The sequence below is a fragment of the Physella acuta genome, unplaced genomic scaffold (assembly GCF_028476545.2).
Source record: "Physella acuta isolate Inbredline_101_S28 unplaced genomic scaffold, ASM2847654v3 ptg000753l, whole genome shotgun sequence".
NCBI lineage: Eukaryota > Metazoa > Mollusca > Gastropoda > Physidae > Physella > Physella acuta.
In genome coordinates, this window is record NW_026732271.1 from 83,454 (window position 1) to 110,188 (window position 26,735).

General features: G+C 37.1%; 2 protein-coding genes across 2 annotated transcripts in view; one reads left to right on the forward strand and one right to left on the reverse strand.

Moving 5' to 3' along the window:
* The first annotated feature begins 968 nt into the window (after positions 1-968).
* Positions 969-2,854, forward strand: LOC131950324 (sodium-dependent phosphate transport protein 2B-like). Its single transcript, XM_059312431.1, has 2 exons — positions 969-978; positions 1,971-2,854. Exons 1-2 carry the CDS (start codon positions 969-971, stop codon positions 2,852-2,854), a joined length of 894 nt encoding a protein of 297 aa, XP_059168414.1.
* A 12,791-nt stretch (positions 2,855-15,645) lies between these two features.
* LOC131950325 (sodium-dependent phosphate transport protein 2B-like) overlaps positions 15,646-26,735 on the reverse strand; it is a 30,102-nt gene continuing 19,012 nt past the window's right edge. The window contains exons 2-3 of the mRNA XM_059312432.1: positions 15,828-15,966; positions 15,646-15,649 (exon numbers count right to left, since the gene is read on the reverse strand). Of these exons, the coding sequence (XP_059168415.1) occupies positions 15,646-15,649; positions 15,828-15,966 (143 nt within the window). The remainder of the gene's footprint in view (positions 15,650-15,827; positions 15,967-26,735) is intronic.

The window sequence follows — 26,735 nt, forward strand, 5'->3', positions numbered from 1 at the left end:
CGGCTAGACAAAGAACAGAAGACGAAAACAGACTAGTAGCAACGGCTATTTATAGATTGACTATATGGCAAATTAGGAATAAAGTCAGATATTTTTTCACAAAATACACGGACATCGAGTTAAAAGAAATATTTCAAGCAAAGCTAAGTCATAGACTGGGAACTCTCACTTAACTGAGAAAAAAGAAATATACAGGAAATAAATAAATAAAGTATTAATTTTAATTTAGACAGTCTCAAGCCAAACATCACTCGATCAGCCCCCAAGTAAATTAACATTAGAACAGTCTTCTGTTTCCCGGGTTTTAAAATGCACAACCTGAATGGTAGAAAGAGATACACACCTTAAACCCCCCCCCCCCCCACACACACACACACACTTCCCCCCCTCCCCCCACTCAACCGGACTGGCGGATATTTCAATGTAGCGTGCCCTCATTGCCAAGGGTCAATTTTATGTCATGGAAAGTTTTGGAATGATAGATCAGTATGTGTATTACAGAGACACTTCTCCTACGGTCGTTTCTATTTCTGTCCATGGGTGGCTACAATGTGAACTTGTGACTCCGCAGCACACTAAACTAAGCAGTCAAGAGAAACCTAGTTTGCACACCTTATTTTAATCTAGTTATTATGCCATTTTATTTTCTCCCTTTGATTATTATATATGCAATTGATGTTGATTATTCATGTCTTTGATGCTATGTAAAATCGATCAAATATATTATTATTACTGATTTAAATGTTTAAAACAATTGAATTAATTAAAAAAAAAATTATTATTTCTGCGTATTTACTGAAGTCTCACTTAATATGTTAGAGCAGGATCTCCCTTGATGTCATGGTGTGGCTCTCCAGTTCCATGCACAATGATTAATAATTATATAGTTTCATTTTCAAAATTCATAAAAATATTATTCTGTAAAGAAAAACAACTTTAAATAGGATTAAAAAACTCACTAGAGAACAATGAGAATAGGTGAGGTAGAAAGTAAATGGACAGCTGACAGCCGCCTTGGCACCAGGCCCAGCCCCACAGCCGTGCTGTAACCAGCACCGTAACGACATCCCATGTTTGCCACTGCCCAAGGGCCGCCCTTTTCGATTGTCGTTACATGGGGAATGTTATTTTATTCAGAATGCATTCCTCTACCTGTCAGTATGCATTAATTTTACCTGAGTGACGAAGTATGTCAAATATTAGTTTCCTACGGTTGAGCTATAAGGTACTAGACTCTGGGTTCGCGTGGGGTGAAAGATAAGCCTTGTGAGAACCGATGGACATAAGCGACCGATACAGTAATTAAACCGATATCCAAACCAGTTAGTCGGAGTTTGCCATGCTGAGGCCTGCACTGGCAATGAAAGATAACTACTGAACCAGTGGTGTCCGTAAATAAAGAAAGAAAAATTTATTGGCTTCTAAAGTGGATTGGGATAGCCCTATAGTTATATTATGTGATTTCTAATTTTATCATAGCAGATCTAGCTAAAACAGTTTTTGTGCGAAACATTTGTTTGTTTTTATATGAAATAATAAGTTCATATTTAGCGCTATTTATTTCAAATCAAAGTCAAATGTATTTACCTAATCCTTGTCAAATACCAAAATATTGGAAAAAATAATGTTAGTGGCTCTTTAAAAAAACTGGGATATTTTGTAAATTGTAACTTTACCGTCTCAAAGGTTGTCGACTCCAGTGCTAGAGTTATCGTAAGGTTGGATATTTATCTATATAAAATTAACATTTTTAAAAAAGAAAAGTGGTTAGGTAAGAAACACAAGCTTTTTAACCTACCTGTGATGTTTTTAAAGTTATTTATAATTTCCTAAATTTCACAAAATTCCCGGTTTTCTTCATATGAATATAAAATATATATTTAAAATATTTTTGATACAATTAACTAGTATTAATTCTTAAATGTAACTATGATGTTTGTTATATAATACTTATTATATTTAACCTTTAGGTGAGTTTTCATTCAAGGGAATATACTCCAAATTAAACGACAAAGCTATTGGAGCAATCATGATGGTTATCTCCCTTACCGTTCTCTGCCTGTGTCTGGTCGCCATTGTCAAACTGCTGCACTCCCTTCTCCAAGGCCCTATCGCTCTCATCATCAAAACATTCATCAACGCGGACTTTCCCGGACCGCTGGGCTACCTCACCGGATACCTCGCCATCATCATCGGCGCCGGGTTGACCATCATCGTCCAGAGCTCCTCCATCTTCACCTCCACCCTCACCCCGCTCGTCGGCATCGGGGTCATCGAACTCGACCGGATGTACCCTTTGACCTTGGGGTCAAACATCGGCACCACGACCACGGCGATTCTCTCAGCCTTAGCCAACACGGACGGCCTCAGAAACGCGTTACAAGCAGCCTTCTGCCACCTCTTCTTCAACATCACCGGCATCCTCCTGTTTTACCCCATCCCCTACCTCCGCTTCCCCATCCCGCTTGCCAAATTTCTAGGCAACTGCACGGCCGAGTACCGCTGGTTCGCCATCGTCTACATCCTCCTCATGTTCTTCCTCTTCCCCGCCCTAGTCTTCGCTCTCTCCATCCCGGGCTGGTACGTCCTCCTCGGCGTCCTCGGGCCCGTCTGCCTTCTCTTCATCATCATCGGCGTCATCAAATGCCTGCAGGCTAAACGTCCCCAGGGCCTGCCCAGAAAGCTCCAAGACTGGATGTTCCTACCCCAGCCGCTACGGTCTTTAGAACCCTATGATCGCGCCATGCAGAAAGTCTTCTTCTGCAAGCGATTCCAGACAGACTCTACAGAGAAGACAGACACTGGTGCCACGTCAGACAGACAACCTAACGGAGAGTCCAGCACGCGACTTTAGTATGACCACGTGACATTGTTTACAAACAAAGTTCGATTATTGAAAACCTATTTACTCTATAATGTTATTTATATTTGTAACTTGTATATGCTTAGATAAATTACATTCGTTTTAGTTCAATATGTATATATAGCATGTATATAGCATACAGAAATTTTTAATGTGATATATTATTTAAATGATTTTCTCTGGTAATTTTTAAAAAATATATAAAACAACTTTTTTTAGAAATTTTGAGCTCTGTGATCTTGTCATAAGAGTTTTGTGAAATTTTATACATTTTTAATTACACGAAAACGTTGATTTAATTCTAAGATTGCTATCATAGTGTTGTCATTTAAAACTTCCAAAATAACTTTACTGGTTCAAACTTGAGGGAGTTATTATGATAACAGCACGTCGTACTAGGTATTTGATCACTGCCATTGTACAACTTTGTAGTGAGTTGTCTTTTGCCGTGTTCGTGATTTCAACGAGAGGCGATGTTACGTCCATAGAGGCCAACTTAAACCACCTGGGCCACTTTTATGGAAAACCCAACATTGGTCATTTGTATGGAAGGCCAATCTCGGCCACTTTTATGGTAATGTCTACCTCGGCCAATCGTATGAAAAGGCCACTTTAATATTTGCCTCTAATGCATAGCCCATCTATGACAAATCAAGCATAGGCATTCGTTGCCACAAAATAAACCAACAGATCTAGAAACAGAAGAAAAAAGATTTCGGTTGAGTAAGATACCAAATAGCCCCCCCCCCCCCCACCCTCAACCCTGAATATTTTGAATGAAATTACTAGGCTGTTACCAACCCTTTAAATGGGACGGCGTGGTCGAACTGTAGAGCACACAACTGCTAACACGAAATTCTCGAGTTCGGATACCGGGTTGGAGTCCCAAGGACATTCCTATATTCACTCACCTCTGATGGGTACATGCCTCAACTTAGTGAAATAAAGGAGGCAGGATATACTAATGAACACACTTTTTCAGCATAGACCAAGGTCAAAGAAACAGGTGAACTCTACTTCATCGACCTCACTGACCGCCTGGTTTGATAGAGTAACTACTTTTTTAAAAAAAAATTTAAGTGTGCGAGGCGCTGCACTGCTAACCCGAAAGTCTTGAGTTCGAATCCGGGTTAAACTGAGCAAAACTTTCATGAGTCCACCCAGCTCTGATGTATAGCTACTTCACGTTAAAGAACAAACTAAGGCGACTGGGCAAAGTGCTGACCACACTATCCCTGCATATGCCGAAAGTCACTGAAACAGGTGAACTGTATTTCATCTGCCCCATGTGTCTTGGGCAGGAACGGTAAAAGATGATGAGCCAACTTTGAATAAAAATTGATGACTTCATGTAAAACATAACGCTTTTATATTTTGTATTGATGATTGGGAAACTTCATTTAATTTTTTTGCAATTTTAATTAATTATTATAATCTTCATAAAAGAGGTATACAAACTCGTTTAAAAAATATTAATTAGTAACTTTAAAAACATAATAACTATTTAAAAATAAAGATACAGACACATTTTAAAAAATATATTAATTAATTAAAACTTTTTAAAAAATTATTATTAAGTTGTTAACGGAAAAACATCAACACTATTTAAAAAGAAAGACAGTGATACATTATATTAAATATTTTTTTATTAAAAATTAAATCCCATTCCTCAGCGAGCCAGATTTATAACATCCTTTCTTGAAAAGTTCACCAAGGGAAACAACTCCCATAGCCCTGAATCACCCTTGAAAAACGACACAAAGGGACACAACTAAACTCTCCCAAATCTAAACTGGATACAAAAATAGACTCCACCAAAAATACCCGAACATTCAACTCCCGCCATACTAGATTCCATCACACAATCCCCCCCCCCCCCTCACACACACACAATATTAGTGTTAGTCCCGAGAGTGCACCAGGGTGTAAGACAGTTCACAGCGGTTTGCTGTCGTCTTTTGCCTGTTGGAAAGTACCTCGCGCGTGGGACTTTTTTGTCAGGGGAGAAAACAAACAATGTTTTTTTTTTCAAGGGAGGTAATTATAAAATTAAAATATTAAACGAAGTGAAACAAGTAGTAATAAATTTTGAAAATAAAACAAGTAAACTGACTTTAGTATTGATTATAGAAAAATAAATTTTAAAAAAGTGTTAAAAAACATTTGGTGATTTATCACACAATGTTAATTACAAGTACCAGTATTTTTTAACATTAATCCAATAATCAAATGTAACTAGTTTCAACCAGCTGTAATATTTATACCAAGAAGATTTAATTTACAGTATTCACATATCCTACATGGTCCAGTAATCTTATGTCGAAGAATTTTTTTTTTATTTTGTTAGCAAAATGTAATGGATCAGGGTCGACAACCAACGGCTCCATGCACACATATTAATAATTATCTTATTTTCACATCTTATTTATCTTGTTATTCTGCAATACTTGGTAAGAACGATATAATAATAAATATAAACAATAAACACTCGCTATTCTATTAGAACTAGGCATGCTGCCTTGCTTCGCTTAGGTTTTCAAAAATATTGAGAATTTTAATGCTTAATTAATTAGTGATTGGCTGATTTGTGTAGTGCTTACGTTTAAACAGTAACGCTAATTTTAGAGAAATTGTTGTTTTTGTTGTTTGTTGTTTATAGCCCGTTTTCAGAGAGATTGATGTAATGTAGGGAAAATTCGGACCGGTCAGTTCTAAAGGTCTTCCGGAGTTTTCTACGATCTCAAACGTTATGAATAGGTTCCTGGATTTGACAACCAAACATTTGTGGAGTGGTAGGTTCACGGAAATCACGAGCAAGTTAGGAGAATTGGAGGTCCAGTAAAACATGCACGTTACGCTGCACAAAAGGACGACTCTAAAAGATATGTTGCGAGTTGAGGCACTAAAATGTGACGCATGGAATAGTCTTGCGGGTTGCTACAGTGAGGTGAAGAAGTTGTTATCTGGAGTGCTGACGATCTTCGGGTCAACATATTCATACAAGCCAGCGTTTTCTTGCATGAATATAATAAAAAGTAAAGAAGCCCGGACATCCAGGGCGTCAAGCGTGCGTTCTGCCGCTAGACCACGCCACTCCACTGATTAGCGTTAGGCAAAGTAACAGCGGCTGGGCATAATGCTGAACACACTACCCCTCCCCCCCTATATATCGCGAGATAATTTAAATTAAATGACTCTATTTCGTATGTCTCATGTATCTGGGGTGCGAACTGGAGATGATTTCTACCAGGGGCGGAACTACAGTACCGCCAGTACCCGCCAGACCCCATTTAGGGCCCATAGCCGACCTTAATAAAGTTTTATAGTAAAAAAAAATAATTTTCTTGCATTTTTGACTTGACGGTAAAAGCTTTTGTAAATAAACAGATCTACTACAGTAGTGATGTTATCCAGTAGCTAACATATGCTGTTGTGTAAAAAAATATATGCCTGAGCTGTAGTGTTGAAGATAGGCAAACGTTCAAAATACTTCCATGACTTATTTCCCTTTTTTAAATTAGATAAATAGTGGCGCTCCTAACTTCTTTTGATATATTTGTATTAAAGAAATTAAAAGGCAACAACTTCTCTTAATTATTATTTCTTTAAGAAAAGCATACTAAAGAATGACATAGCATAACAAGGAAATATATTTGAAACAAATAATATAAATACAAAAAACACGAGAAACCATTACACATACAAAGCTTTCATATTTTACATTCTTTTGACCGGCTGAAAACTAGCGGGTAGACAGTATTAAAGCAAACATTTTGAATAGACTTATTCTAAATCTTAAAAAAAAATAATTCAAAACAGATTAATGCACTCACACACATGACATCTTGTAATTAGTTTAAATTGAAAAACGAAATGAGTATCCAATGTTTGTATTATGGGGGGGGGGGGGGGGGGCAGAATTTTTGTTTGCGGGGTGGCCCTTTTTTCTAGTTTCGCCACTAGGGGGGGGGGGCAGGCCGTTTAGGGGCCCACAGCCGACAATAATCAATTTTTTTATAGTTAAAAAATAATTTTCTTGCATTTTTGACTTTTAATGGTTGTTTTTTTAAAAAGAATACTGTAGCTGCGGTTTGATTATCTTTATTGTATAGACACCATCCCGAGTCCTCTTTCTCCTACAATCGAACACACGCTGTTGTCGGCTAAATTCTTTTGAAAATAAATCAAAGTCCATCGCGCGAGAGGCCGCTAGATATTAAGACGACTTTTGCTTCTTTATAGCATTTATTAGGGGCCGACAATCCATTGTGATTTTATAATGTAAAATGTTCGTTTGTTATATTGGTAGAACTACTATTCTGTTCTATTTCGGTTTTTGTGTACGTTTACTTCTTTTTGTTTTAAAAACAAATACGATAGTAAACGTGTATGATTTGAATTCTCTCCCTTGAGTGTTTCACAATAGGCTTTAGGAAATGTAGTTGAAACCCCCACGTCGGTAAAATTTGGGAAGTTTTTGAGTACTCATAGACCTAACATTTGTTTAAAATGTGTAGTTGAGCGCCCCGAGATCCCCAGTGGCTATCTAAGCACCAGGGGTCCGCTTATTGGGTGTCCTGCACAGGGGGATAGGTGTACTACTTGAATCATTAGCCTCGCTGCGTTAGGGGCGTTAAAAATTGTAAGACAGAACTATATTAAATAGAGATTTTCTAAACAGACCAATAGCACTTACACAAATGACGCGTTGTTGTACTTGTTTTATTTTTTTTTTTTAAACCAAGAGTTTTTAATATTGTTTTAAAACTCGAACAAGCCCGAAATGAGTATTCTATGTTCGTATTCTCGTATTTTGTTTGGGTTTGCGTTAGTGGTTGCGGTTTGATTTGGTTCGTTTTTGTTCTTTCTTTTTTCGATTTTGTTTGTGTTTTTTTCTTTGGGTTTGTATTTGTGTTTTTGGCTGGTTTTGCGTTTGGATTTGGTTTGTTTTCGTTTACTTTTTCGTTTTTTTTTTTGTTGTTATTGGTTGGTATTGGTTGGTATTGGTGTTTGTGGTTGTGGTTGGGTTTGTTATTAGGTTTTTGTTTTCGTTTGCTTTTTTGTTTGTTTTTTCTTTGTGTTTGTATTGGTGTTTGTGGTTGTGGTTGGGTTTGTAGTTAGGTTTTTGTTTTCGTTTGTATTTTAATTGTGTTAGCGTTATGATTGCGCTTTGTTGTTTTGGTTTTGGTTGGTTGTGGTTTGGGTGGGCAATGCCGGGTTTATGATGATTACTTAACACACAGGTAATGGTCTTTAACAGAAAGGTTTTTCACAGAAGCCAGAGCAGGGCCTGGCCGGGACGGCTAGTATATATATATATATATATATATATATATATATATATATATATATATATATATACATATATATATATATATATATATATATATATATATATATATGGCCAAAACATTTTTTTAACGGGGTGGCCCTTTTTTCTAGTTTCGCCACTAATATATACATGTTTTTGTTATAACAAAGCTGTTTTCTATAATTGTTATTACTTTGTAATTGGCTTTTTACGTCTGTCTGTCTCTCTGTGACTTGATACGTGAAGTAAAACTACAAAGTATGGGTTTTATTGTGTGCTTTTTACATTTGAATATGTTATACATTTTTATATATTTTATCTCTTACATCTTCGTGAAATAAATTTATTAATCTTAACGTTTATAGTTAGTAGAAGTTTTTTTTATATAAATATCTTATTTTTCAAATGCTACACGTGTTTCAGATGTGCTGCTAAATGATATTTAGCCTTTCTTTAACTCTAAGATGGACTACAAAAGAAATACCGAACACAGAACAGTAAATGTGATAAAATGAATTTGATACAAGGGTGTTGAAACTGAAAGAAATCGCTTTATCGTACTTTGTTGTTTTCTAGAAATGTACCCTTCATAAATGGCTCTTACTAATAAAAATGTCACAAAATTATATATATATATATATATATATATATATATATATATATATATATATATATATATATATATATGCATATATATATACATTATTATCCTACCACCATTATACAGAACATGATCAATAAAATTATGACCCAAAAATCTGCACCAGATTCAATATTCTCAACCCTTAAGATTGGAAAAAGTGATAAGTGGGCAGTTGACTTCTGAACAAACGCCTCATTTAAGAACTTGCTACACTACATCAATCTTAAAATCGGTGGGGAAATTTACACCCTCTTACTACAACGGAACGGTAGGATATCTATATGACCCTTACGTGGCACGACCAAACACGGACCGGCCTCTTACCAAATCTAGTATGTAAGGGAAAATCATTGGCCTTGCCAACACTACAACACAACACAATCATTTCTTCCACACTAAATTATCCCACACGGGTTAGTTTCAGATAAACAACAAAGCTTCGTGGCTACCTTCACTACTTTTATTCCGTCTCAAATATATACATTCATGAGTAGCCCTCGTCCTAATCGCTAGCAACTAACCGCTGACCCCCTACAATCGTTCACTCGCCCTTTTATACCCGCATTAGACCTTGGGATTACAAGAAATAACACACGGGGGTTACTACACACTAGGGTGAACTCAACTCACACACGCATTTCCCCCTAAGTTCGAGACTATTCTACCTTATTCTAACCTGGCCTCAAATGACATATGTCCCTGGGCGCCGACCTTAATCAGAAGTTCGAGGGGGTGCAAGTCAAAAGTTCGAGGGGTGTGTGCAAATCGAAAGTTTGTCCCCCCGCGCCGGGAAGGGTTCGCTACGCCTCTGCACACATTGACACATGATTATTAGTGTTAGTCCCGAGAGTGCATCAGGGTGTAAGACAGTTCACACCGGTTTGCTGTCGTCTTTTGTTTGTTTGAAAGTATCTCGCGCGTGAAATTTTTTTGTCAGGGGAGAAAACAAACAATGTTTTTTTTTTCAAGGGAAATAATTATAAAATTAAAAGATAAAAAGAAGCGAAAAAAGTAGTAATACATATTAAAACAAAATCCAGTAATCTGACATGGGTATTAATTATAGAAAAATAAATTAAAAAAAACTTTTTGAAATTATTTGGTGATTTTTTACACAATGTTTATTACAACTCCCAGTAATTGTTAATGTTAAGGCAATAATAAAATGTTATTGGTGTCAACCAGCTATAGTATTAATACCAGGAATTTTGATTTAGTTTAGTTCTCTATCCATACTAAATGGCGTATTATTTTTACTTCAAGATGGCCGAAAAAAAAAAAAAAAAAAAAAGATGGCCGAAACTAGACAGGCAAGACTTTCAAAAAACCTCAGCTGGCCTTCGCTCTGTCCTGAAGATAATACGGACACCACGCAAACAACCAGCTGGCCTGTGTCAACACCCGTAACAGATACATATTCAAATGAAACTGTAAAGAATCTACAAAGTGGGAGAAAAACCGAAGAGAGAGACCCAACCCTGTACCTGTAAGTACACTCCTCAAAAAAATTACGCTTTCGGGGACCGCACCTGGGCGGCATCCCAAAAACACGCTACGTATGTTGATTAAAGGAAAAAAAGAACGTCGAATCCACGAATTCATATTAGAGGACTTATTTACGTGTAAACTGAACGTAAATCGTTCTCAAATTCTTAATGTCTACAACTTGGGGAAACCAAGCGAATGGTTTATCTCTCTCAAATCCGATGAAATTTACAACTCTCTACATTTGGCAGTGATATGCGAACATTCGGATTATTGTAGCAGCATTTTGATGCTGCATGTGGACAAAAACGGTCACAGGGGTCACCCAAAATGGGTACCCCCTACCATTACCCAGAATATGATCAACAAAATTATGATTGAAATATCAGAACCAGACACAATAGTTTCAACTCTTAAGATCGGGAAGAGTGATGGGCAGTCGATTTCTGACCAAACGCTCCTTTAAAGGATTCATACCATTACATTGATCTTGAGATCGGTGGGGAAATTTACACCTTGTTGCTACAACATAACGGTAGGAGATCTATATGCCCCCTGTGTAGCACGACCAATTGTTACTACAACTGAACGGTCATCTCCAAAATCAAATAAAATCAAACGTTGGGAAGATTTTAAATAAGACATTAAGCGGATATCAGTTCAATATGCTTGTAGCATTAATAGCGTTAGGGCCCTTATAGAAACTAAACTAGAAAAAAACAACTAAGGATGCTTAATTAAGGGAAAAAACAATAACAAAGAACAAAAAGACTCATTAGAAACGGAACTTTCGAAAATACAAGAATATAAATATAGAGGGACACAAAACAAAATCAAAATAGAGCAGATAGGCTCGGAAAACCAAACACACCACACTCTCATACTAGAACAAAGCATACAAAGATCAAAACAAATCAAACAAATAATGGACGAAAACAACTAAGAGACGACTGAACCAAGAACGATTTTAAAATTGACTCGCGCTTTTTATTTAACTTATCTTCATAATCTTTTACCCCTTCGTGCCCAATACACAAATAAATTAAAGATCGTGTTTCAATCACCTCGACATACAGGGAGATAATGTGGTCAGTACTAAGCCTATCCGCCTTAGTTACCTAAGGTGCGTCAGGTACCCATCAGAGCTGGGTGAACTCACGGAGCCCAACAGAACTGAGCCCGGAACTCGAGACATTCGGACTAGCAGTTGAAAGTTTTGTGTTTAGTATTATAGCTTAAAAAGTGTACTCTAGCTTTTGTAATTTAGCGCTTGTGAAAGCTCCTTAATATATAGGGTATTAGACATGGTTTTCCCTACTATTTAGTCTTTGATGAAGAAATAAATAAAGCACCGGTATACAAATGACGCAATTCGTCACATAATCCGGTGGTCGATTACACTACACCCAAAAGGACAACCCCCCCCCCCTCCACCCCCACTAATCCAAACACCCCCACTCAACTTACCCACAGTAAACCTAATCACACGTAGATTTATTTATATATGTTACGGTCAAAGCCCGAAGTGCGGCCAAACCCCGGATTGGCCGGCCAATGCGCGGATTGGCCGGCTCTCTTGGCCAAAGCCCGAAGAACTTAGAACTAAGATCGTATTTCGTACATTGGCCGGCCAATGCGCGCACTGGCCGGGACGTACTGGCCAAAGTCCGAAGTACTTAAACTTGACAGCGTATTTTGTACATTGGCCGGCCAATGCGCGCATTGGCCGGGATGTCCCGGCCAATGTTGTATCTAGACTAAGTTGTGATCGCGTTTTAATTATTCTGGGTGCGGTTTCATTGTGAGTAACGTATTGTTTAGCTCTTGTTTGTATAGCATTCTATATGCAATGCGACATAGACCAAGAGAACCGTCAGACCAAGAGACAGACATAACAGATGGCTGTCAAAAGAAAAAAATGTAAATTCATGTTAGTTTCCATATATGGGCTACAACTATATGTGACAGCCTCCTCCATGATGACGAGGTGAGACAATCATCAAAGAACAAAATCAAAGACAGTCGGCGTCACCGACCACGTGCAACAAGACGGAACGTTCAAAAGACTTTTCCGCGTTCCTAGATGTTTAAAACATGATGATGACATGGATGCAAACAAATGAATCAGCTCATTGGGCTGAGAGTCTCAAATTCATTTAATTTATGAAAAATCGTTCTTTTCATCAAGCAATCCAACAATCACCATACGAAGCCTTGTTTGGATGCAAAGCAAAAGTGGGACTTAGCACTTCAAATCTACCAAGAGAGGCTCTCAATAAAATAGTTACTGAGGAAGATCTTGAGAACATTGAACAAGAAATGGAGGTTGCCATAAATGCAACGACATCCTCAGCTAACACATCTGCTGCCGTGGCGGAACGTCCAGACCAATTGCGTGACAATAATGTGGCCAATAGATTCTGTATAGTTTGTGAAAAACATTGTAGTGCAGCTCATTCTTGTGGATCCTGTGGCAACGATGTGCATGCTATTTGTGGAATACTCAATGAAGCAGACGAAGGGTACAGAGGGAACATTACCTGCAGATTGTGTCACAACAAACAAGACATCATGGAACACAGGTCAGCAGCTCATACTGGCTTGCAAAATCAAGGTGCTAAGATGCTTAAAACATCAAATACAAAATTTAAAGATGGTGAAGTGGGTAACAATGTACGCATCCGTGTTCCAGATGTTGACAGAGGTCGCGGTGATCCCCGAAGCGTGATTGCAGTTGTCATGAGCGTCGAGGGCGGTTTCTACAAATTAGGAACGGAACATGGTGTTCTAAAACAACTGTATGCTAGAAGTGAGTTTTCAATTCTTCACGAAAAACTGCTCTTATTGTCGTCAGTTGGCACTGAGGAAAAATCACTACGAACCATCGCATCTTCATCGCATCTTCACAATCATTGACTGGGGGCCAAGGCTAACTCGCTGCAATTGCACAACCAAGTGTACAACAAATCGCTGCAAGTGTAAAAATGACAAGCTGCTATGTAATTCTAAATGCCATAAAAGTTCAACTTGTTGTAACAAATGATAATATTGATTGATTGAGACTATAGTACAATAAAAAAATTTGAATGTTTCTGTCATTTACTTTAATTAATAATCAATAAAGACTTAATTTCATGATCCTACCGGCATAAAAAAAAACAAAATCTGCTCATGATCTTCTAATTAAGACTTTGGCCGGTCCACCATGGCCAGTCCGCGGACTGGCCGGGACTGGCCGGACAAAGGCCGAAATCAAGAGCTATTTCAGACTTTGGCCGGTCCACAATGGCCAGTCTGCGGATTGGCCGGCCAAAGGCCGAAATGAAGCAAAGTTTCGGACTTTGACCGACCTATGGGAGGCGATATTGGCCAATGCGCGGATTGGCCGGCCAATCCTAGCATTGGCCGACTTCGGGCTTTGACCGTAACATATACACACAAAAACTCAAATAATTTCCTTTGTCTACACTACAACACAATATACTCATTTCTTCCACACCTAATTCTCCCACACAAAATTGTCCCGCACTAAATTCTCCCACTCTTAACTCCCCCACAAAAATATTTCACACACTAAATTCTCCCACACTAAATTCTCCCCCACTAAATTCTCCCACACTAAATTCTCCCACGCTAAATTCCCACACTCTAAATTCTCACACACTAAATTCTCCCACACTAAATTCTCCCACACTAAATTCTCCCACACTAAATTATGCATCACTAAACTCTCCCACACTAAAAATCTCCCAAAGCTAAAAATAGTCTCTACCAAACATTCAATTCCCCCTTACTAGATTCCATCAAACACTCCTTCCCCCCTCCCCCAGAATATTAGTGTTAGTCCCGAGAGTGCACCAAGGTGTAACAGAGTTAACAGCGGTTTGCTTTCGTCTTTTGTCAAAATATCTCGCGCGTGGAACTTTTTTGTTAAGGGAGAAAACAAATATTGAGTTTTTTTCAAGGGAGGTAATAATAAAATGAAATGATAAAAAGAAATGGAAAAAATAATAATATATTTTTTAGCAAAAACAAGTAAACAAACAAAATTATAAATTATAGAAAATCAAAATACAAAAAAATTTATTTAAAATGTTGGTGATTAATAAAAATCGTTAATTACAATTGCTTGTATTTGTTAGTTGTTAATCGAATAATTAGAAGTTACTTTTATCAACCAACTTTAATATTTATACGGAGAATACTTCTCAAGCATGTTTTAGTATTAATTTAAGCCCTATAAAATATTTCTATTTCCGTGAAGCTTCTATAAATTTCTTTGTAAAAAAAAAAAAAAAAAAAAAAAAAAAAAAAATGTCCTTGTAATCCTCGATTATAAGCAAACACACATGCATACATCTCACCTCATTTTCACCAATGTCATCCTCCAAGACGACATTTGCAAACATTGTCACCGCCAGTAAAGGGTTTGCGCCCCTGGATGTTCCTCCTAGGTCGAGAGACCGGAGGAGGAGCCACCCGGACCACGGTTCGGGTGGCTTAATGAAACCACGGGCCCAAACTCTTTCAGATACAGCGAAGTCAACCGATCAATCAACAACCCTCGTAATTGAACCGCCTGATGAAGAAAGCCCTGATCTTTTCTCGACTCAACCAACACCAAGTACAGTCATGCAGGTAGTCATTCAAGCTAACGGCCGTGCCAGTCTACGTGGACACATCATCCGCCAACTCATCAGCCCACACCAAATTTTGCTAATCAACTACGGACGTGGAGACACATGGTTCCTTTCGTCCGAAAACTTCAACGTGGCTGAACTGGACAACACAACCAAACAGTACGGACCTTACTCACTACACTTTACGATCTACCTTAATGACAAAATCAATGGAACACTAAGATGGGATCCCCCGGCACTCGGAGATGACACCCTGCTCAAAGCTCCAAGAATAATTAGCAATAAGGAACCAACAGTAAACAAAATCCCACACATTAACAACCGAAACTTCAAAATATTCACAGACAACGCATCAACCATACCACACTATATCAGATTTAACTACAAGAACAAAGCGATCAACGTGCTCATAGCAATCCCGGGAAGAAAACAAAAGCTTTCCAGACATGCGGGTCCTTACAACATTGGACAAACCAGTGCTATCAAAGAAATCAAGTACCGGACCAACAACTATCCTTACTGGAAAATTTAACAGAACCACTAAGAGCATCAGTCACACCGCAGCAACAAATGGTACACCCAAATCTGACGAACCAACAAGCGAAATCACCAATCGTCAAATTAACTGCAACAACAGACCTTAGCTCAACAAATGGTACACCCAAATCTGACGAACCAACAAGCGAAATCACCAATCGACAAATTAACTGCAACAACAGACCTCAGTTCAACAAATGGTACACCCAAATCTGACGAACCAACAAGCGAAATCACCAATCGACAAATTAACTGCAACAACAGACCTTAGCTCAACAAATGGTACACCCAAATCTGACGAACCAACAAGCGAAATCACCAATCATCAAATTAACTGCAACAACAGACCTCAGCTCAGACCTTAATTCACCATCCACGCTGATCCCAAACACGTCTACAGCGAAGCCAATCCTTACAATAAACATCCTTAGCCCAGAATCAGAAATGGACACCAGCACAAATCCAAAACGGAAAAAGAAGGACAGTCCTACAAAACAATTAACAAAACGTCTAAAAACCGCAAAATTGGTAGATGACAACACAAAATGCAGATTTTGCAGCCAGCAACACAAAACATCCACGGAAGCGGAAAAGCACGAACATAAAGTACACATGAAGCTCTTACAGTGCTATATTTGTGACGACAAAACAATCAACACAGACATATTCATGCACTATACAGAAAAACATTACGACGAAACAATGTATAGCTGTCAGATTTGCAACGTATTCCTCCCATTAGAGAATATGAAGTTACATGCAAAAAACCACCATCCGGGACAGATATAGATCGCTCATCATACAGCTTCGAAGGAACAGTAATTAATTGTTTAACCCATTGCAATCTTAGACGTTTTGTATAGTGAAAATTTAAAATTACATGCTTAATTATAATATGGGAAAGATTGTATGCCATACTAGATTTCTATGTATTTAAAAAAAAAAATAAAAAAAAGTATCTTCAAACTAGTCGACACATACAGAGCGCAATATCCACACACAATACAAACCACCCACGGAAATAACACATCTGGAAATAGGTTGCGTATAGACAGAATATACGCTCCAGTGAACATGAAAAGCAACAAAATTGAACGCCTACTCTCAACACTACAATTTGGCGACCATACGGCAGTTCTGGCAAACTTTAAACAACGAACAAACACAAAGCAAAGTCTCCCACACTAAATTCTCCCACACTAAATTCTCCCACACTAAATTCTCCCACACTAAAATCTCTCAAACTAAATTTATCCCCCACTATATGCTCTCACACTAAATTATTCCCCACTAAATTCTTCATCACTAAACTCTCCCACAATAAAAATCTCCCAAATCTAAACTCGATACAAAAATAGTCTTCACCAAAATCGCTCAAACATTCAATTCCCCCACACTAGATTCGATCATACTCCCCCCCCCCCCACCCCACGTGAAACTAAAAATTGACACAGATTATTATTGTTAGTCCCGAGAGTGCACCAAGGTGTAACACAGTTCACAGCGGTTTGATGTCGTCTTCTGTTTCTGTCAAAATATCTCGCGCGTAGAACTTTTTTTGTCAGGGGAAATAACAAACAATATTTTTTTAATAGGGAGGTAATTATAAAATTAAACGATAAAAAGAAATGAAAAAAGTATTAATATATATTGAAACAAAAACAAGTAAACTATTGTTAAAATTAAATATACAAAATTAAATTACAATAAAAATATCTAAAATTTTTGGTGATTAATAACAAAATGTTAATTACAACTCCTAGTAATTGTTAGATGTTAATCCTATAATTACTAAACACTAGTATCAACCATCTATAATATTAATACCAAGAAGATTAGTGAAGCGATGATCACATGTGTCTGAAAAATGGAGTGTTCTTATATCTGCTTTAACAGAAGTCTCACATAATATGTTAGCGCAGGGTCGTCAAACTGCGGCTCGCCTGCGACTCGCGAGCCGCATGCGGCTCCCTTGATGTCAAGGTGCGGCTCTCCAGTTCCATGCACAATGGTTAATAATTGTTTGGCCTCTTCTCAAAAGTCATAAAACTGTTATACTGTAAAGAAAAACAACTTTAAATAGGATTAAAACACCAGAGAACAGTGAGAATAGGTAGGGTAGAAAGAATACGGGCAGCCGCTTGGGCACCAGGCCCAGCCCCACAGCCGATGCAAGCAGCACCATGGCGACCATTCCATGTTTGCCACTGTCCAAGGGCCGCCCCTTTCGATTGTCGTTACATGGGGAATGTTATTTTATTCAGAATGCATTCCTCTACCTGTCAGTATGCAATAATTTGACCTGAATGACGAAGTATGTTAGTTATTAGTTTCCTACGGTTGAGCTATAAGGTACTAGACTCTGGGTTCGTGTAGGGTGAAAGATAAGCCTTGTGAGAACCGAAAGACAGAAGCGACCGATACAGTAATCAAACCGATATCCAAACCAGTTAGTCAGAGTTTGCCGTGCTGAGGCCTGCCTGGCTATGAAAGATACCTACTGAACCAGTGGTGTCCGTAAAGAAAGAAACAAAAAGTTATATATATTATGAGATTTATAATTTTATTGTAGCAGATCTAGCTAAAACAGTTTTTGTGCGAAACAATTGTTTTTAAGTATGACTTTAGTATGACCACGTGACATTGTTTACAAACAAAGTTCTATTATTGAAAACCTATTCATTCTATAATGTTATTTATTATTGTAACTTGTATATGATTAGATAAATTACATTCGTTTTGGTTCAGTATGTATATATATAGCATGTATAAAGCTTACTGAATTTTTTATGTGATATATAAAAGATTAATTTCTGTTCATTTTTTCTTTAATATATATATATATATATATATATATATATATATATATATATATATATATATATATATATATATATATAACTATTTTTTAAGGAATTTTGAGCTCTTTGATCTTGTCATAAGAGTTTTTTGGAATTTCTTTTATACATTTTAATAACACGAAAAAGTTGATTTAATTTTGATATTGCTATCATAGTGTTGTCATTTAAAACTTCCAAAATAACTTTACTGGTCCAATTTTGAGGCAGTTGGTACGATAACTGCACGTCGTACTAGGTATTTGAACACTCTGCCTTTGTACCACTTTGTATTGAGTTGTCTTTTGACGTGTTCGTGATTTCAACGAGAAGTGCTGTTTCGTGCATTAGAGGCCAACTTAAACCACCTGGGCAACTTGTATGGAAAACCCAACATTGGCCATTTTTATGGAGAGGTCATTCTCGGCCACTATTATGGAGAGGTCATTCTCGGCCACTATTATGGAGAGGTCAAACTCAGCGTGATGACGCAAGGTTTGCGTCGGAGAGCTCAGGTAGATAGCAGAAACAGGCTATAGCGAGTTGGTCAGAGAGAGACCAATAAAAATAGGGAACTGACCAGTCACGTGGGACGGTCAGCTGACCACTGAGGCGTGGGTCAGTAGAGAGATTAGCGGCAGTTGATAGGTAGCTAGCGAAGAGTAGAGAAGGTGTTAGGTTGTAGAATGGAGCAGACGTAGTTATGTAGAGAACAGTTAGATAGTGTTAGAATTGGTCATGGGAGTGCGTAGTTAGTAGTATAGTGAACAGTTAGTAGTAGTAGTAAACAGTAGAAAGTATAGAATAGGCTAGTTAGGTAGAAACTTGATTATATACATTTGAATAAAGAACTTTGTATTTGGAACTTGAACTGTGTGTTATTGGATTCGCGACGCCCTCTTAAAAATCCCCACCCTCACAACTGGTTCAACAAGAAGAACCTACAACCAAGTTCCATTCGTACCATCACACTCAGCCTTTATGAAAAGGCCTCTATCAAACTCAGCCTTTATGAAAAGGCCACCTTAATATTTGCCTCTAATGCATAGCCCATCTAGGACACTTCAAGCATAGGCATTCGTTGCCACTAAATGTACTAACATATCTAGAAATAGAAAACAAAGCTTTCGGTTGATTAAGATACCAACTAGTGGCCCCCACCCCTGAATATTTTGAATGAAGTTACTAGGATGTTACCAACACTGTAAATGGGACGGCGTGGTCGAACTGTAGAGCACACAACTGCTATACGCAGGTCTCGAGTTCAGATACCGGGTTGGAGTCTGTATTACATTCCTATATTCACTCATATCTTATAAGTACCTGACACGTTAGGGAAATAAAGAAGGCTCGAAATACTATCGAACACACAATTTCAGCATAGGCCGAGGTCACATAAACAGGTGAACTCTTCTTCATCTACCTCATTGGCCGCCTGGTTTGAAAGAGTAACTTTCGTTTTTACCATTTTAATTGTGCAAGGCGCTAGACTGCTAACCCGAAAGTCTTGAGTTCGAATCCGGGTTCAAGTGAACAAAACTTCCATGAGTCCACCCAGCTCTGATGTATAGCTACTTCAGTTTAAAGAACAACTTAAGGCGACTGGGCATAGTGCTGACCACACTATCCATTCATATGTCGAAGGTCACCGAAACAGATGAACTCTACTTCATCTGCCCCATGTGTCTTGGCAAAAACGCGAAAAGATGATGAGCCAACTTTTAATAAACATTGATGACTTTTGTAAAATGTAACGCTTTTATATTTTGTAATGATGATATAAAAGAAAAATTTCTGGTAATTTTTTTAAAGTATATAATAATATTTTTTTCATGAGTTTTGAGCTATGTGATCTTGTCATATGAGTTTTTTGAAATTTTATACATTTTTAATAACACGAAAAAGTTGATTTAATTCTAAGATTGCTATCATAGTGTTGTCATTTAAATCTTCTAAAAAACCTTTACTGGTCCAATACTTCTTACCAATAAAAACATTTAAATTTTTTGAACTTTTATTAATTATTATAATTTTTATAAAAGGGTTTAAAACCTTATTTTACAAAATTGTTATTTAGTAACCTAAATATCATAATCATTATTTTAAATAAAGAGAAAGACACAATTTAAAAATATATATATTAAGAAATAGTATTTTATATTAAGAAATTAGAACATTTAAAAAAAGTTATTATTAAGCTGTATTCGAAAAACAAACAGTTTAAAAAAAAAATACAGATAGGGCCTACATTATTTTAACTATTTTTTTATTAATAAATTAAATCCCATTCCCCAGCGAGCCAGATTTATAACATCCTTTCTTGAAAAGTTCATCAAGGGTATATTGATTTGGTGTGGTCGAAAACTCACTCGCCGGTCATGAAGATTAAATATTAGTGATCATTGATTGGCCGCAGGAATTATTTTTTTTTGTGTGTGTACGAACGAAATTTCTTTCGGTACCTTATAAGTTCCGTTACGTGACGTCAGACAAATCAACCGCGAGATTATCACGTGATTCCGCGCACGCAAGACTCGTGTGAGAAACGTCATCATATTGTGTGACACGTCATCACTCAGGTGACCTAGGACACCACGCGACAAAAATCTAGTACAACGTAGGGTGATTAACATAAATTTAAGAACCGAAGAATAAGATAGAAAAAGAGATAAAGACAAACCTTTATTTACACATTTTCTCCCTAACATTTCTTTAAAAAAAAATTAGTATGGCGATGCTAACACCGTATACTGTGGTTATTTATAGATCCCATGTTGCTGTTTTATTGACAGAACCACAATATCAATACTACCTTGTTCGGGTAGGGTTGGCGGGGGGGGGGGGGGGGTGAGATTTCGATCAGAGGTTACCTCCATGATGTGTGACGTCACGACAATAAACGGCTTATGATCACATGCATGATTGATGCTGGGAGATGGGTATCACGTGACAGATGCTAAGAGAAAAGTTATTTCATTCCGTGGTCCGGATTACTAGTAGGCTAATTATGGTCTACTTTTCAAGGGTCCGGTTAAGTCAGTGGCGCGGTTAGTTTAGCGGTCCGGCTACCTCAGCTTTCCGGCTAACGCAGTGGTCCGGCAAAAATCAGTGATCCGGCTTACGGGTCCGTCTAATTCACTTGTCCGATACTCAGTGTTCCGGTTAACTCATTGGGTCCGGCTAATTTAGTATTCCTGCTAACCCAGTGGTACGACTAGTTTAGTGGTTCGGCTAACTCTGTGGTCCGGCTAACTCTGTGCTCCAGCTAAATCATTGGTCCGGGTTACAGGTCTGGCTAACTCAGTGTGCCGGCTAGCTCCGTGATCCGGTTCACTAAGTGTTCAGGCTGACAGGCCCGGCTAAGTGTTCCGGCTATCGGGTCCGGCTATCCTGCCACGTGTCAAACAGATCCGGTTACCGACCTTGTTACCACGGCGCTGATTGTGTTTCTCACCCGGCTGGTCAATGATTGATGCACGTGCTACTGGGGTGTACTCACGCCGCGCTAATCCGTGTACCCGTACGAATGCCATCTAGAGAGTGATTGGTAATTTTTTTGTGTGTTAAGAACTGCTGAAGAATTAGGGAGAGGTGGGGGTGGGGTGAAGCGGGGGTAAAATGCCCACAGATTATTAGTGTTAGTCCAAGTGCACCAAGGTGTAACACAGTTCACAGCGGTTTGTGTCGTCTTCTGTTTGGGTAAAAGTATTTCACGCGTTGAACTTTTTTGTCAGGGGAAATAACAAGCAATGTTTTTTTTTCAAGGGAGGTAATTATATAATTAAACGATAAAAAGAAAAGAAAAATGTGTTAATATATATTGAAATAAAAACAAGTAAACAAACGTTAGTATTAATTATAAAAAATTAAACTACAAAAAAAGAATTTAAAACATTTGGTGATTAATAACAAAGTGTTAATCACAACTCCTAGTAATTGTTAGTTGCTAATCAAAGAATAAGTGGACAATAGTATCAACCAGCTGTAATATTTATACCAAGAAAGCTTATTGCATAATGATTGTTACGTAGATCGAACCCCGTACGTATATACATTTACATCTTACTCAGTTCTTAATTGGGTGGCTTCAATTACACGAGTGGCTAATTTTTAATATACCATATTTCAGCCATACGACACCCACCTAGGACAGGGGTCGGCAAGCTGCGGCTCCCTTGATATTAAGATGCGGCTCTTCAGCTCCTTGAACAAATACTAATAATCTTAATAAAAAAATAAAATATTTGAAATTTTAAAAATGTTACTGGCTCTTTAAAACCAGGGAAATTTTGAAAATTGTAACTTTTGGCTCTTCCGCTTCAAAAGGTTGCCGACCCCTGACCTAGGAGGAATCTGAGGTGGGAGGCTCCTTCACAACCATCACCAAGTCATCTCGACATCCCTCAAAGATCAACTAATCAAACAACTTCACGAGTACTCATCTCTCATAAAATAAACATTCGTCAACAGCCTCACTTCGCCCATTTCGACTACTCGACTACTCTCAAATTCTTCACATCCATATTCCTCGACACAGCAATATCACAAAAATAAAACATTCTTCAACATTATTCCGCCCTCTTCAACTACTTGACTACTCAAGAATTCCCTACGACACAAGTTCACTCTTACTCAAACTGCAATGAACAATAAATCAAAGCAACCTATGAAAAACGACATCTCAACACTACCTCAACTACCCTCTCTAAGCTCTACAGCATTCGATCAACTCTACCATCAACGACAAGATACCAGACTCGCCCTTTCAACAACGGAACATCCTTCATTGATACTCTCAAACTACAACTACCAACTAAGAACCAACCACCGCCCAACCAAGATTGTAATACACTTAAGAACAAAGGCCAAGGAACTGCTAAAAGTGATCATGTTTTGTCATGTACTTTATGTTATTTTAAAAGAAACCAAGAAACCGGAAGTGAAAACAAGTAAATCAAGGAAACAGAAAGACACGGAAAATACGACAAGCACGGATTAAATTGTTTATATATGTATAGTATTTCATGTATGTATATGCTCATGTAAACCTGCTCTTGCTGCCTACCCTTGTTTGATCGGGGAAGCAGCAAGAGAGGAACGCTATTAAACACACACACAAATAAAACCTAATATTGAGATATTATGTCTGTGATACATTTTGTCAGGGATATTTAGTCTGAGGCCATTTGTCCTGTCTCCTTAGTTAAAAATAACCTCTTGTCGTAAACCTTTTGATGTAGGAATGTTACACCGTGTGGATGACTTAATTAAATGAACCCCAAACAAAAACAAAAGCATAAAACCCAACAAGTATCTAGTGTCACTTTTGTTACATTACTTGAATAAACACTATTATTGGAGTTTTAAATATATATATATATATATATATATATATATATATATATATATATATATATATATATATATATATATAACCTAATCTATAATGATAACAAATCATCTGTGTTTCTTATTTATCACACTTTAATTATATATGTGCTTCGTCTTCATCTTCGTTCTTAATTTTAAGTGTTGGAAGGGATCGAGTCGTATCTGCCAGATGATTTGAAGTCGAGACTTTTTTTTTTAATTTATCAACCATGAGCTTTTGCCGACTCGACTACGCCTTCATCACAATTAAGGTTACGTGTCAACTGGTTATGCGCCATTGAGGCCATTGACTCCGATTTCAGCCTGCTTGGTTGTTTTTTTTTAAACACGTTTTTCTTAACTCAGCTTCGCGTTTGTGGATGGATTTGTTTGTTGTTAAAATTGACATCGAAAATTAGCCCACTTCTGATTGCTCTATAGATCTGAAATTTGGCATGCAGGCTACTTTCGCCTAACAATTTCAGATGCAATCATAAAAACTAGCAATTAGAGACCGTAATTAGCTTAATTTAATTACGCCCTTAGGACCATAAAATTGAGGACATGATTTCTAAAGATACCGACAAGACTGAAGGCCTATTGACACAGTTACTTCGGCCCCAATCGATGTGATCGCGCTGGCCGTGATCGTATAGTGGTTAGTACTTCGCATTGTGGCCGCGACAACCCAGGTTCGAATCCTGGTCGCTCAAGATTTTTAGTCCGTGTATTTATAAACACTTAGTCAAGTCATACTTAATCAAGTCATTGGATAAAGTAGAAAATAAACTATATAAAAAACTTTTTTTTTAAAAAACACGTTTTTCATGTGTAGCAACGGACTAAAAAGGAGAAAATAAAATACTTAAAAAAAACTTTTTAAAAAACCACGTTTTTCTTGTGGACTAAAAAGTAGAAAATAACTATTTACATACATTTGATGACAAAAAACGTGGGTCGGGCAGATGGGTCGGGAAATTTGATGGTGAACGTACCCACGTTTTTTGTCATCAAATGTATGTAAATAGTTATTTTCTACTTTTTAGTCCACAAGAAAAACGTGGTTTTTTAAAAAGTTTTTTTTAAGTATTTTATTTTTTGTTTTGCTTCCATAGCCTTTGTTCTACCAAGAACAAACTACAAGGCAGCAGTTGTTTGATTTTGGAGTTGTCTCTCCTAGAAGAGTGGATGTCCCCAGCTAACGAGCCTCATCTGCCCGAGGGTTCGAACTCGAGACTTTTCGGTTTAGCAATATATATATATATATATATATATATATATATATATATATATATATATATATATATATATATATATATATGTGCAAAACTTGTGAGTTTGTAAAAGGGGCAATTCTTTATTACAGTATGATGAGTTATAGAATAATATAGGAAAAATATAAATAAAAGAATAATATGAATAACAGAACATTGAAGCATATTTCAGATAAACATTTGCAGTTTTTCAGGTTTAAAACAACAACAGACAACAAACAGTTATTGTGAACTAAAAAAAGCTTTAAAAGCAGCGGTGTTTTTTTTCGCGGTGTTTTAAATTAAGTTTAATAATTAAATGCTTCTGTTTAAATACGATATTATTTACCAGCTTTGATATTCGCTGACCTTACGTCATTTAATGTAATTTTTACAAGCTTTTATTACTCACTTCCGCTGTCTGTCTAGAAGTCTAGATTGAAACGCCCGTGTGAAATTGCAGGCACTTCTAACTGACAGATACGGTTCGTAATTGGTACGTGGGTCAAGACATGAAGACAAAGCATCGTGACATTCAATTTTTACTTAATTGGTCGCCTAATTAATTTTTTGTGAATTACTTAAAATTTAGACCGAATTAGTAGGCAGTTCTATCCACACGCGTCTTCAGGTCCGTCTTGGGCGTGAAGGGATCTCACGTCAAAAGCACGTCATTACGTTTAATAGGCGCACGGTGGTTTTTAGTCGGGTCGGCAGTCTAGTTCTTTACCACTAGACTACGCCATCTCATAATACTTTACTGAAACTTTAGCTATAAACTTGAACACAGACTGAACAGTATTAATGTCGTAATGTCTTTGGTTAAAGTAGTGTTTAAGATTTGTGTTCTATGATATGTGTTCAGCTAATTGTGGCAATTTTTGGATTGTAACTAAAACATCAGTAAATGTGATACGTATAGTAAAACTAATCATATTATTAAAGCAAAACTGTTTTTTTCAAATTGTGTATCATATATTTGATGCTACACTATATTGTCTTAACATGCGTATATTTTCGTTAATACCAAAAAGTATAAAAATAATAAATACATAAAAACGTTTATAATTATAAGCTGTTATAAATGCACTAAAAAGAAGAAAATAATACACTTTTTATTAAATATAATATAAATAATTTATTATAATACTTATTATTATAGCGGCCCCGCTTTTATTTATAGTGATATAAATAGTAGTGCATTAATATAATTTTTTTTTATTTTTAAAGTTACCGCAGATTTATTATATATTTAAAAATTATTTTATATTTAATACAAATTCTATTATTTTCTTCTTTTAGTGCATTTATAAAAGCCTGTAATTATAAACGTTTTTATGTATTTATTATTAGAATTATGTCTTAAAAAGTGTACTCTTACTTTTATAATTTAGCGCATGTAAAAGCTCGTTAACATTTAGGGTATTAGACATGCTTTTTCCTAACTATTTAGTCTTAGATAAAGAAATAAATAAAGCACCGTTATACAAATGACGCAATCCGTCACATTGTCACACGATTCGGATGTCGATTAAACCACACCCAGAAGGACTCCCCCATTCCTCACTAATCCAAACACCCCCACTCAACTTACCCACAGTAAACCCAATCACACGTAGATTTATTTTTACGAGCTGACCCGCGACGTAGTAAACGCCGCCATCTTGTTGTTTTATTTTCTGCTTATAAGCAATTCATAATTTGTGAATTTAACACTACCTCTCCCGCCCAGTGAAAGCTGTAGTTTACAGGCACAGAAAAAATCAATCAGAAATTGTTACTTCCCCTTCGTTTTG